The sequence below is a fragment of the Eretmochelys imbricata genome, chromosome 2 (assembly GCF_965152235.1).
Source record: "Eretmochelys imbricata isolate rEreImb1 chromosome 2, rEreImb1.hap1, whole genome shotgun sequence".
Lineage (NCBI taxonomy): Eukaryota > Metazoa > Chordata > Testudines > Cheloniidae > Eretmochelys > Eretmochelys imbricata.
In genome coordinates, this window is record NC_135573.1 from 21504019 (window position 1) to 21517144 (window position 13126).

The window sequence follows — 13126 nt, forward strand, 5'->3', positions numbered from 1 at the left end:
AGTCAGAATTCTCTTTAGAAGCAGCTAGGATTTAATAAGCCGTGGAGACTGAACTACTCTTTCAGACCAGGAGGTGTCCGTCCAGGGCACAGCTAAGGCTATCTGGTAGAGAGCAGTGAGAGTGTCTTCCACTAATGCAGTGGTTCCCAAACTTATGTGGTGCCTCCCATTACCTTAGTGTAATCTGTCTCACTTCCCCCGCCCCCAGGACCAGGACTGTGGCTGGGAGCCGGACTGTGGTCAGGGGCCGCGGCTGGGGCCAGAGCCATGGCAGAGCTGGGGGGCAGAGTGAGGCTGGGTGGCACTCCCTCCCCACCCCCTTTGGGGGCTGGCCTGGGCCTGCCAGGCCCCCCAAACGTTCCTCCGTGCTCCCCATAGTTTGGGGACTATTGCGCTAATGGGGTGTGCTGCACTGGCTTTATTGAGAGTGAGGATCACTCTGGCACTTTTCACTAGCACTAAATTAATGTAAATAAATTAACCCATCACATATATACATTAATAATACAGAGAGCAAAAGAGTGAGAGTACTTATGCAAGGTGCAGAGCATATTATTTTTCACTTATATTTTCCTGATCCTCATCTGGGAGCTTATTAAGTTGTGCAATAATTCAGTCTAATATCCCACCAGTGCAGCTCCACCAGGGATAGCAACAATAGAAACCCAGTGCCCCAGTCTTGAAAGTACTTGAGCACAGGATTAAGTTTCCACATTGTGACTATTCCCACGAATTTCAATGTGATGCCACTATGGCCCTGCCTGATCCTGCAAATACTTACCTTTACTAAGCAAATGTGTAAGTGCTTGCAGGACTGGGGTCATAGTGCATAAAATCAAGCACAATCATAATTCTTTGCAGATTTGGGGCCTCACTGTAGAAAGCTTTTGAACTGGATGAAATTTTAATAGACCAAAGCTTGGTGTTTTGAGAGAAGTATTTTTATTTGATATAAATGCTCAGACTATCAACCTTAACAATAAGGATTACTACATTTCTGGATTTATGTGTAAGGGGACTGTTGCCTGCTTACTAACATTCAGTGGGGGTGTTTTGGTTGGCTAGCTCCCAGTACTAAAGTGGGAAGAGTCTATGGGAAACTAGGACCCTGAGACTGAGACCAATGCTCCAGGTCAGCCTGAATGACAGGGCGGGCAGGCTAATCAGGGAGTCAGGAGGCCAGGGAGGTCCTGTCCTCCATGTGAGCTGGATTTGTCTGGGTCAGATAGTGTGGGGCTGAGCTAAGGAGAAAGCGGGGGCCCAAGCTAAGCTGGGGAGCAGAGCTGTGCCAGAGCCAGAGGGACCAGAAAAACAGTCCAGAGAGAGCAGACCCTGTCCTGGGAGCAGAGCTGCAGCCCCAGAGCTAGAGGCACAGCCCAGAGAGAGCGGACTTGCCCTGGGAGCAGAGCTGCAGCAACCAGAGTCAGAGGGGCCAGAAAAGCAGCCCAGGGAGCTGGAGGCAGAGCAGCAGAGACAGAGTGGTGGAGCTGGGGCTGGAGCAGTCCGGAGCTGGGTGTGGTGAGCAGCTGGGGAGAGCGAGGGGGACCCTGGGCAGCAGGCCCAGCACAGGGAGACGCCTCAGCCAAGAGGCTCTGCAGGCCAGGCTTGGATCATAACCCCGACAGGGCGGGGGCGATACTGGGAAGAAGGGTCCTACCACTTAGAGCCTGAGAGCGTGTGGCCACTACCAGAGCGAGTGTCCAACCCACAGCATCCCTGCAGCACAGCCAGAGCCTGAGAAGAAGGCCTGGGACTCACAAGGAACAGACTGTGAACTGCCCTGACATTCCAGAGACACTGTTTGTGATGTTTCCTGCCACAGAGCGGGGTGACGTATTTCCTTTAACCTTTCCCATTTTTCCTTATTCTTTTTAAAATTAACTGTTGATTAAATAACTTGCATTTGCTTTAACTTGTATGTAATGGTCAGTGGGTCAGAGAAGTGCCCAGTGCAGAGAGAGTACCCCGGAGTGGGGACACCCTAGCCCCTGTCCTAGGTGACCACAGCAGGGTTGGGGGTCGAGCCCCCGAGGAATCCTGGGCCCAGCCTTGTTGGGGTTACAAGGACTCTGCCAGACAAGAGAGTGGAAGGGCAGTCCTCAAGGGCAGGGAGGCCACTGGGTAAAGGAAGTGGGAACGAGGACTCAAATCCTTTTGCTAGCCCCCTTCACTGGGGTAGTGCAGAAGCCAGGAAAGTTCCCCACAACAGCGGAACTGTTCCCCCACTTACATATGGGTAGGGCCCAATGAAATTCACAGCCATGAAAAATGCATCATGGACTGTGAAATCTGATCTCCCCTGTGAAATCTGGCTAGTGTAGGGGAGGGGCAGGACTGGGACCTCTCTTACTGGGTGCGGATCTCCAGATGCTAGTCCCAGCTGAGCTGGGGAGGAAGGAGACTTCCTCTTCCCCTGCAGAGGCCACTCCTGGGGCTCGGTCAGACCCATCTCCTGGAACCTCCCCCGAACGCAGGTAGCTCCGCAGCTGCTGGCTGGGAGCCCAGCTCTGAAGGCAGCACCACTGTCAGCAGCAGCACAGAAGTAAAGGTGGCAATACTGCAACCCCCCTTAAAATAGCCTTGCAACCCTCCACGGTCCCCTTTTTTGTTGGGACCCCCATGGTTACAACACCGTGAAATTTCAGATATAAATATCTGAAACCGTGACATTTAAGACTTTTGAAAGCCTATGACTGGAAAATTGACCAAAATGGAACGTGAATTTGGTTGGGCCCCATTTATGGGATAATACACACATGCACCACCTATTATTAAAGTTGCTCTACACTTTCAATTATAAAATGTTGTTTTCAGTTGCTTATAACTTTTAACTGTTTGGGCTGAAATTTTCTGTGCCAGGCATCTGCCTCAGGCTGATTTGTCTTGGGTGAAGGAGGGTGCGAATTTCAGCCAGAATGGTTCAGCTGTTTTCAGTAACAAGGATATTATTATCAAATTGCCCATGTTAAAAAAATATTGGTAACTTTTTCTTTGAACATGTCTAGCACCTTCATGCTTTTGAAGGTGAATGGCTTTTGTGTCAGGGATGTGCCTTTTGCCAACCCTGTTAAAGTCTGCTCAACTTTGGGGAAGTTATAAGCCATTTAAAAATTGCTGTTTGCACATGCTTATTAGAAACTTGCAAAACCTTTGCAGTTAAATTCCCAGAAGGTTAAATTGCATCTTTGGGGTGCTATAAGCTGGGACTTGGAACGGAGAGCTGAGAGGCAGTCTCTCCTGTGTTCTCAATTCCCTCCCCCAACCACCACTTGGCCCATGCAGTGTGGAGCAGATAGCTGCCTGATTCAAATGCAGAGGGGACAGGAACCACACCTGAAGTGTGAGGGATAGGGATTTGATTGGGACAAGGAGCCTGGGGGAAGGAGACTGGGACTAGAGAGGGAGGGAGAAAGGGAAGCTGGGACTGGCTAGGGAAGGAGAATGGGACTGGGACCAGGACCAGCTGGACAAGGAGGGGTGGGAGCCCAGAGGGATGAAACCAGGACTTGCTGGGCAAGGAGACTATGACTAGGATGAGAAGCCTAAGGAATGACGACTGAGACTAGGTAGGTGAGGAGAATGGGACTGGGATGAGTAATCAGGGAGAGGGAAGAGACAGAAGTAGACTGGGAGAGAATGGAGGGAACAGAGTAGAAGAGGATCAAGTTAGAGAGTAATGGGCAGAAGACGCTTGTGCCTTGGAGAGTACAGTCTTCTACAGTGCCTGGGATGGAACCCAAGACTCACAAATCTCATCATGCCTTTGCTATCAGCAAATATCTATGAAACCCGAGCACAAAGCATTCCATCCCCCTCTAGTGCTAGTCCACATAGAGGATGACAGTCTACTACTGCTATCAGTTACTCCATTAGCTTACCTGGTAAAAGTCTGTGCAATAGACCTAATGATGAACCATGTGATTATCAGCATGATGCCCCATGATAGAATTTATTTTTTCAGTTTGCTTTTTTAAAAACCTAGGACAGTAGACACTCTTTCTCTCTCAAAGAACATTATTAAGGTTAGATCATCAAGCACTCTAAAGTCAGCAAATGCCAGCATTAAGGGGGCCCATGCAGCATTAATTTGGCCAGCTTGCTTGAGTGCATTATGATAACGTTTAATGAAATTATCATGTACTGCACTAATTTTTCCTAGGACCCCTGCACAGACAGCCTTAATTCTGGCATTTCCTAGCGTGCTTGACTTTACAACCTTAAAAATATTCTTCTAGCATGGTTTTTGGTGTGAGCACTATATTTAAAATTGCATGACAATTTGGCAACTGAAGGGGCAGATTGCGGGGAGTACAAACACCAGCCTGACAGAGGGTAGAAAAAGCTGTTGATTGCAACACCACATACCCTCTCTTTGCTTAGCTCATTAATCCCTCTGGATATAGGCCTTTTGTACCTCAGGATCTTCTCACATGCTACTTCTCATGGCTGGGGGCAGGAGGGGCAAAGCCATAGCAAGTCAGTAGCACCCCAACCCCTCCCGAGTTGGGAACAGAACCCAGGATCCTAGTACTGCCTGTTCCTAAAAGGACCAGTCTCTCCGGAGTCCTGACGCGCAGCCCCACCGTTCATTCCCACAGTGGCAGAGTCGGGACTCGAACCGGCAGCTCCTTGCCATTCCCTCGCTAGCGTCCGGCTCCCACTCCCGTGCGCGCTCCGGAGCCAGCAGCTCCCTTCTCCCCACCCGCCCCTTCTCCCTTTAGCCAATCAGCAGCGGCGGTGCGGGCACTGTGCGCTCGTGACGCGCCCCCGCTCCCGAGGAGGTGAGCTAGCAGGGCCTGGGCCGTGGCGCGCGCGCGCTCGCTCGCTCGCGAGGAGAGCTAGAGGAGCTGTGCCTGCGCCGTTCCGCGTGAGAGGCCAGTCACAGCGCAGCACAGGGGCACGAGAGGGGGCAGCTCTGGCGGTCGGGTGGCTCGCGGGGGTGGGGTTGCCAATAAAGACCCGCTGAATCCCGTGTATTGGGGCTTTCTGGAAACATTAGATTCGTAGTTGGCTCCCCTCCCGCCGAGGCAGCCAGGCGATCGAGCGCATTAATAAATGCAGTTGGGCTTTTAAAATTGAAATATTAATTTGTTGCTCTGAATGCGTTAGGCATTTTTTTTTTTGGCAAGCCTGTGATTTGTTTTGTTAAACGCGCTTTACTTTTTTTTTTTTAAGTGCAAGCTGTATCGTGGGTGTATTAAATGCGTTTCTTTGCGATCAGATTTGTTGCCTTAAATGAATAGTTATTTTCTTTTTTTTTTTGGTAGGCAGCAGCAAATGTATTTTTAAACAGCTGATGCTGTTTTAGATTGAAATACCAGGTTTGATCCTACTTGTGGGCATGACCCATTATGCACAAGGATGGATTTTGTTGTTGCCCTTGTGTGGGGGGATAGTAGCAGCTTCGTTTTAAATCTCAGGACATTTTGGGGGGGTTGTTGGGGACTGTATGTAGAAAATAGACACCAATAACATTGGGATTTTTTAAAAAATAGATAAGGATTTCAGTTATTTTCCCTGCTGCCTTTAGGTTTGCCTTTTTTTTTTTTATATATATAGAGCTGCTCAGGTTTTGTTTAGAGGTGGGAGATTGGGGCGATTATTTTTTTTTAGGGTTGTGAAATCGCAGCAGTGTCTGTGTCCTCTTGTGTGATCGAGCTGGGAAAATGGAGGCTGTGATAGAGAAGGAATGTAGTGCGCTTGGAGGGCTGTTCCAGACCATCATAAGCGACATGAAGGTAAGTGATTGAGAGGGAAGTGGGGGACCAGGTGCCGGGAAGCCATCTACTAACCTTTGCTGGGTAAACTTTACAAGCACCACATGATTGCACCATAAATTCCAGCTGCATTGAAGGGTCATTGCATTAACTCCCTACCCCACCCAAAGCCCCTTACATTAGTTTGTAGGTGAGACAGAGACCCCATGTTTAATCTTTGGATGCGTGGTGGCATCAGTTATAAATGCTCTTTGCAGTATGCTAGGTAATTGTTGATGGTTTTGACTTTTGAGTTACTTGCAGGACACCACGTCCTTCTCCTGCAGTGCCCGTCCGTGAACGTTTAAGTTTAGGTCTCTTTACCTTAGGGCCAACGTTTCCTATACCATTTTTTAAAACTGGTTTAGGCTGTGCCATTCCTAACAATAAATGCAACAAGGCCAGTAGTGGTTCAATGTAGGACACCTATTATAGTGTGTTGGAAAGCCCTAGGGTGGGGCTGAAAGGGGCAATATAGGCATCAGTATACCACCATGATGAGTGCAACATAAGAATCTGGACCTGCAGATACTAAAAAGTATATTTGTTTTTCTGGGTTGAAACTGTATCTGAATCTGTGATTAATTTTTTTGTATATGGTATGTTCGTATGGATGGTAGCTGCCCTTTCCTGAGTCCGTTTAAAGGCAAAGTGCATCAGTTCTCATAGCTTTGCCCCCTTGCAAACTGAAATCACAATCTATGAAGATCATTCTTGTAAGGGAGCCATCAATTAAGGGGTGTTGATTGCATCCTTGACTGCAAAGGGCCTCTCTGCAGGATATATATATGTGTATGTGTGTGTATGTATGTATATATAGGGAGGATCTTCTAGCCTAGTCTCGTTTAAAAAAACCAAACTACAGTATCTCTGCAGTAACGGTCCCAAACCACTATAGCTTAAAATAACGTTACTACAGTGTTTGCAGCTCTTCTTGCGGAATACTGTACAATGTTCTCCTTAACAAGGGCAAGATGCCTTTCATGGATGGGGCATAGATGAGGGGCTAGATTTGAGGGAATCCATCTATAGTCTACATACAGCCAGTAGTGAAGTGTTACACTGTTTAGAATCATTGCTGTAGGATGCTGTAATGTGTTTTTAATTTGTACAGGACTCTTCCTAGAAGGGCTGGGAAGTGAGGGTGCCAGGTGGAGGTAGTTCTCAGAGGTGAGGGATTCATTGGTGGGCGTGGATGTGCTCTGGATGGAAGCTCAGTTTTACTAGCTAAAATCTAATTAGAAATTAATGTTTTTTTGTGTGTACAGTGTCGGAGGGGAGGTGTCTGGTTCAGGAATTATTTTTTAGGTTGGTTTCGCATGCATTTTCATCTAAACAGATCTTAATTAAAAGCATGGCTTGTAAAGAGTCGGCAGGTTTGGGGGAGAGGTGTGTGTATCAGGAGAATTCTGTAATTCAAGCGTGGTTTTTTCCAAATTTTGCTTTTTTTTTTACTTTACACTAAGTGTAGGTTTCATTAAAAAGACAAAATAAAAACCAACCTCCGCCCCGTAATAATTTTCATTAAATATACCTCAAGAAGAACATTTAGCAGATGTTTTGTTCTGCCAGATTAAATCTGTTTTTTTTTAAAATTTAAATAGAGAAGAGCAGAACATGTCTTTACTTCTCTCCAATGAAAATGATGCATCTTGTTTTGCTGCTGCTGTTGTGTGTGTTTATGCACTGTTACGTGCACAGAAACTCTGCTCACTTGAAAGATTTTAACACTGCTGCTTTACAGAAATGGGAACAGGTGTGGATTTAAAAAAAATCTTTACTAGTAGTGGAACCTGTTTTCTAGACTGAACGCTAGAAGGGGTGTATTAGATTTAAAGAAAAAGAACACTGCCCCAATTCTTACCCCTGTTGATCACTGTTTAGATAAACAAGCACAATGTTCCTTATTGTTTAGTCTAAACAAAGCAATTAAATTACATTAATGCAATTAATGAAATATTAGCTGTCTTTACTAATTATGTGCAAGGATAATGACAGTTTACAAAAATAATTTTTTCAGAGATTAATGGGTGCTTTCAGCTGGCTGTACCTTTGCAGTAAAATGGAACTTAGCTTTCTAAGGACCATTTCGTACAAGTGGAACTGTGGGGGGTGGACTCCTTACAAAGCTGTTTGGATCTGAGCAGGGGTCTGCCCACTTATCCTGTTGCAGGATCTGTCCGTAATTCCCATAATGGGAAGGCTATAGCCAGAGCCCTGTGTTCTCTGCAGTGGTGTGGAATTTGCAACAGAATCCAGCCCTTTCATTTTATTAATTTTTATTCTTAGTCATTGTGATGAAAAAACCCCAAATATGAAGAGTGTGAACAGAGAGTCAGTGTTAAAGTACCCATTGCATGTGTCAACAATGGGTATGGATGAACACTGTTTGATTGCAAGCATAGAAGCAGATATATTCCCTTTGGAACTGCTTGTCCATATCTATGCTTGTATTTAAACTGTGTTTAGCACCACTTCAGCTGTTCTGTTGTTGATGCCCACCTTTCCTTAGTGGACAAGGCTTCTGAGCCTGTAAAGAATAGCTTCAAAGTGTGATCTCCCCCAATAGACTCAATGGTGTGTTAATTTTGAAACTTAATGATGACTAACTATGTTAGCAAGCTTAACCAGTCTAATGCTGGTTGTCTTAGCAGAAACATTGAACTAGTTTGCTTCTAGTCCACAGTCATAAACTGCTTCTCTCAATTTCCGAAGTGCCAAAAGTTCCAAATCGTTTTCCAGCAACTTCTACAATGCAGGTGTGGTTTCAGTGCAAAGTTTGGCAGCTATGTGTAAATTAAAAAATTTGGAGCATTGTATAATTAAGAACGTAAGAACTGTCATTCTCGGTTTGACCAAAGGTCCATCTAGCCCAGTATCCTATCTTCCAATGCCAGGTGCTCCAGAGGGAATGAACAGAACAGAATGAACAGAAGGTAATCATCAAGGGATCCATCCTGTCGCCCATTCCCAGTTTCTGGCAAACAGAAGCTAGGGACACCATTCCTGTCCTTCCTGGCTAATAGCCATTGATGGACCTATCCTCCATGAACTTACCTAGTTCTTTTTTGAACCCTGTTACAGTCTTGTCCTTCACAACATCCTCTGGCAAAGAGTTCCACAGCTTGACATTGCATTGTGTGGAAAAAATACTTCCTTTTGTTTGTTTTAAATCTGTTGCCTATTAATTTCATTTGGTGACTCCTAGTTCTTGTGTAATGAGAAGGAGTAAATAACACTTCCTTATTTACTTTCTCAATTAAATTGAATATCAAATTAAATAACACAAGGAATATTGTATTGTTCATTTTAATATATAATTCAGGAACCCCTCCCCCTTCAGTTTTTTACTTTATCTTACTCTGCTGTGGAATTTACAGTTTGCTGTGTAGGCAAAATCCAGGCCCTCTGCTGCAAAGTTTAGGTCAGATTTATCATGGAGTATGCAGGGTCTTCACTATGACAGACTCATGTTTGACAAGTTCACATTTGGTCCCATGCTTTGTATTTTTGCTGCAGAATCAGGATTTGGCAACTTCAGAATTCAAGCGAATCATAGAAATTTAGCTGTCCATTCTTAATGAACTATTGTTCCCTACAATCTATTCTTGAGGTGATAATGTACAGATGTTATATGTAAGATCTCTTTCAAAGTGGTCCAAATTAAAAAAATAAACACTTGCTTTGTGCCCTCTGAGGAGTAGATTTATATGCTGTGCTAACATTGTACAGTTTTCCCTGTGAGTGTAATGTGCTTTCTGTAGCTCCCTGTGGGAAGATAGCATTTGATCTGAATGGATTGTAACTCCTTTCTGGAAAGAAAACACTGAGAAGCACTGTACAGTAGTACGCTGTTAATTTCAGTATTTCTCATCGCCTACAGCAAATGTGTAGAGATCATTTTGTGGTGAGCTTTTAAAGAGCATGTTTCAAACAATCCTATCTTTAGATGCAGATCATGCTCGCCCTTTTCAGTGTTGCTCTTCCTTTCCTTCTTATTCCTAATTCTGTGCTCTTCTTAACTTACTCCCTCCCGCTCCACTTTAGTCACACTATTCCACATTATAATTATTCGCTCCTCCCTCACCCCAAAAAGGAACAAAGATACTGTGTGCCACTCATCACTCTTGCTTGCATGTTGCATCCTTTTTCCCCAACACACCCTTCATCTGTTTGGTCTATTCAGACTGTAAGCTTGTTGGAGCTATTGCTCTGTACAGCACCTGGTTGAATGGGGCCCTGATCCTGATTGTGGTCTCCAGGCATTCCTAGCATACAAATAAATGATAACAGGCAGGCCTACATTGATTATATCCATGAGTTTGATTGGACTTATATTGAACAGGGTTTTTTAACCACTTTTTTTTTTTATGAAAACAAATCTTAAAAGATGACTGATATTTGCATTCATTTGTCCAGATGTAGGAGGTGCTGGGGGATTTGCAGTTTAAAGATACAAGAAGGGGATATAAATTTTCTTGGAGAATAAAAACATATGTTTCTAAGGATCAGTGCCCACTTCCCTAATAAGGGATAGGAAATACAGAGGCCTAATTATAAGAGAATATAAATTTTTATAGTCTTTTAGTTGAAGTCTCCATGAAGTAATTGAGAGCAAAGACTTGATGTGACTTTTATTTTTAATGCTAAGTTGGAGAGATACCACTAACTTTATTTTGCCCTGTGGTGGCTAGTAATACTCTTTCGGATGGGAATGTGGTATCGTTGTTGTCAAATGTTCAAGGCTGTTGCTGGTAGAGATATAGAAAGGATAGAAATCTGAGTGGGCCCAAAAGGAGAATAGATAAGAGAATGTATATGAGTGGTTGAGAGATGAGAAATATTAAGTACTGAGTATTTTTCTGATTGTCAATGTATTTTCAGTATGGGAAGAGTGAAGAGTAGTTGTAAACCATGTACATGGCAAAATTTGTCACAAGATGCCACAAGGGAAATGGCTATAGTTCTTGAAGCAATTTGGTAGTTAGGTTCTACCACTGATTCAGTGGTTAGGGATAGCTGGTGGCATTTTTGTTTGTGTTTGGTATGAACACAAGGAAATGCACGTTTGAAAAACAGATGAAAATATTTGTGATGTGACTCGAACAATGCTAAGCCATTGTTGGGGTAAGCAAAGTGCTGAGCCAGTTACCACACAAATATAGCGTGAAATGGTCCTGGTCCCGTGATCAGATCTGTGCAAATACAAGAGGCTGCCCACATATATCTGCTTCCAGGACCCTGACTTTATTTTGTATAGCATCTCTCAAACAAGCTGTCTCTAAAAGCTTTGGAGTAAGCTGGTAGTAACAAAACTGAAGTAAAATATAGATACTACAGCTGAATTTAAGGTCTTCCAGCCATCCAATTTCTAATATGGCTAGCATTATTTTCTTTTAATGGTTAACTTAAATAAATGTGCAAAGCACAGTTGTAGACTTTGGGGGGGAAGGGAGATGAGAGAGGGACTTCTTCCATTACTGCAATGCATACTACATTAGAATTTACATGTCTCTCTACATGATTCCTGAAGACGAGCTCTGTTTCAAGCATAGGAACTCCTGTATTTATACTATACAGTGTGTTTCTTTTTTTCTCCATGCAGCTTCTTTTTTTAGAATAGGTGTTTTGCTGTCAACACTTCTGTGGATAGCAAATACAGCTGATTGTTTGCAATTTGTGCAAGCAACTAGCTTGTTTTCTCTGAAATTCTTTGCTCTTTACAAACAGCTGCAGAATATTTCTGTAAGTGTCTTAAGGACTTCAGAAGAAAAAAATCTCATGAATTTATCACGAAGTTTGAGTGATAGTCTAGGAAAAGAAATACTGAATGCTTATCAGTGTATTGGGCCTACTGGTATGTTCCATACAATTGTGGCAGAGAGATGAAAATGCATAACTACAACCTCTTTTTAGCAGCAGATCCTCAGCTGGTGTAAATCATCTGCAGTGGAGTGATGACCGTTTACAGCAGCTGAGGATCTGCCCCTCAAGTCTTTAGAGGGCAGTTTTGTTTCCTGATATAGTGTGGAGGGAAAAAATATTTTAAAAAATCCTTTCCGATCAGGCAGAATGCCTTGGGCTAGCTACATAGTAAGGTTTCCAGTGTTGTAGCCTAGAAGAGGTTGTGCAGCTTTGCATAAAAAATACAATTAACGGAACAAATGTTTGAGAATAACGAGACTATGTAATTATGCACCCAGCACTGGTTAATACATAACAAACACTGATGTGTCTCAGAGTTCACTGCTTCCTCGGTTCTGAACCTGGAAAAGATGCATTAAAACCAGCCGTATACAATAGCAAGTGCTGTACTGTGTATGCATGTCTCTTGGTCACCTATTTGTTGCTCTAAGTGATGGAGCACTTTTGTGTATCTGTATAGAATATCTTCCAGAAGCACCACTATCATTGTCTTGGTGTTTTCAGCTTTTCAGTTACAAATCCCCATTTTTAATCAGGAGGGAAGTAGCGATCTGTCCATGGAAATGTCTATACAAGGTATTCGATGGAGGAGGGGGGGAAGAATCCCATGGCACAGAGCAGAATAATAAAATGACAGCTGTACTTAAAAGACGCATGGGTCTACTTTGAACCCACAGAATCAGGGGGGCTCTGAATTAATAAGGAGGAGTCCCCCCAGAGGGCCTCTCAGCAGGGTGGATTTGTTTTCTCTTTGTGTTTAGGTTTGTCAGTTTAGCATTATATACCGTCCCCAATCCAGCAGAGCACTAAAATGTATAGATCGTGCTGAACGTTAAGCACATAAGAAGTCCCTGTAGAGTCAGTGGGACTGCTTGTGCACGGAAGTGCTTTGCTGGATTGAAGACGGAATGCTTGGCACTAGGGTTGAGCCCATAGTGCATTTCATCTTCAAAGTGCTCTACAAACGCTAGTACCCAGCTTCACAGGAACCGGAACCGTAGGAATATTTATCCCCTCCTTAACAGAAGGGCAAGGTGAGGCTTGGACCTTTGGTGACGTTTTCCCCAAGGCTGTAAATGGAATAGGACTTAGAGCAAGGATTTGAGTTCAGGAGATTCTGGCTTTCACTACTGTGCTCTCTGAACTTTGTCAGCGCCTCAGACTTCACTGATGGTTTCCCCTTGTTTGAAGGTGGAGAAGATAATCTCTACAGTTGCTCATCCAAGTCTGATCATGAGGATTCCCCCCCCCCCAACCCCCCCCCGATGTACATGAGGCCAAAAACATTGGGTACAACAGCTGTGTTTGGTTTTTAAAGGAAGGGACTGATTGGAGCACTTTAACCTGTGGGATTATAGTGTATGAAGGATCCATAGCTGGCTATTCTGTGAGTGGCTGTTTTATCTCTGTCTGTCTCACTGTCACTAGCCAACAACAAGCTGTTG

General features: G+C 44.2%; 1 protein-coding gene across 5 annotated transcripts in view; it reads left to right on the forward strand.

Annotated features, from left to right (window-relative positions):
• Positions 1-5318: 5318 nt before the first annotated feature.
• MTSS1 (MTSS I-BAR domain containing 1) overlaps positions 5319-13126 on the forward strand; it is a 181738-nt gene continuing 173930 nt past the window's right edge. For all 5 annotated transcript variants that reach the window (XM_077809810.1, XM_077809805.1, XM_077809806.1 and 2 more), the window contains exon 1: positions 5319-5738. In XM_077809810.1, the coding sequence (XP_077665936.1) occupies positions 5667-5738 (72 nt within the window). In that variant the 5' untranslated portion in view covers positions 5319-5666. The remainder of the gene's footprint in view (positions 5739-13126) is intronic.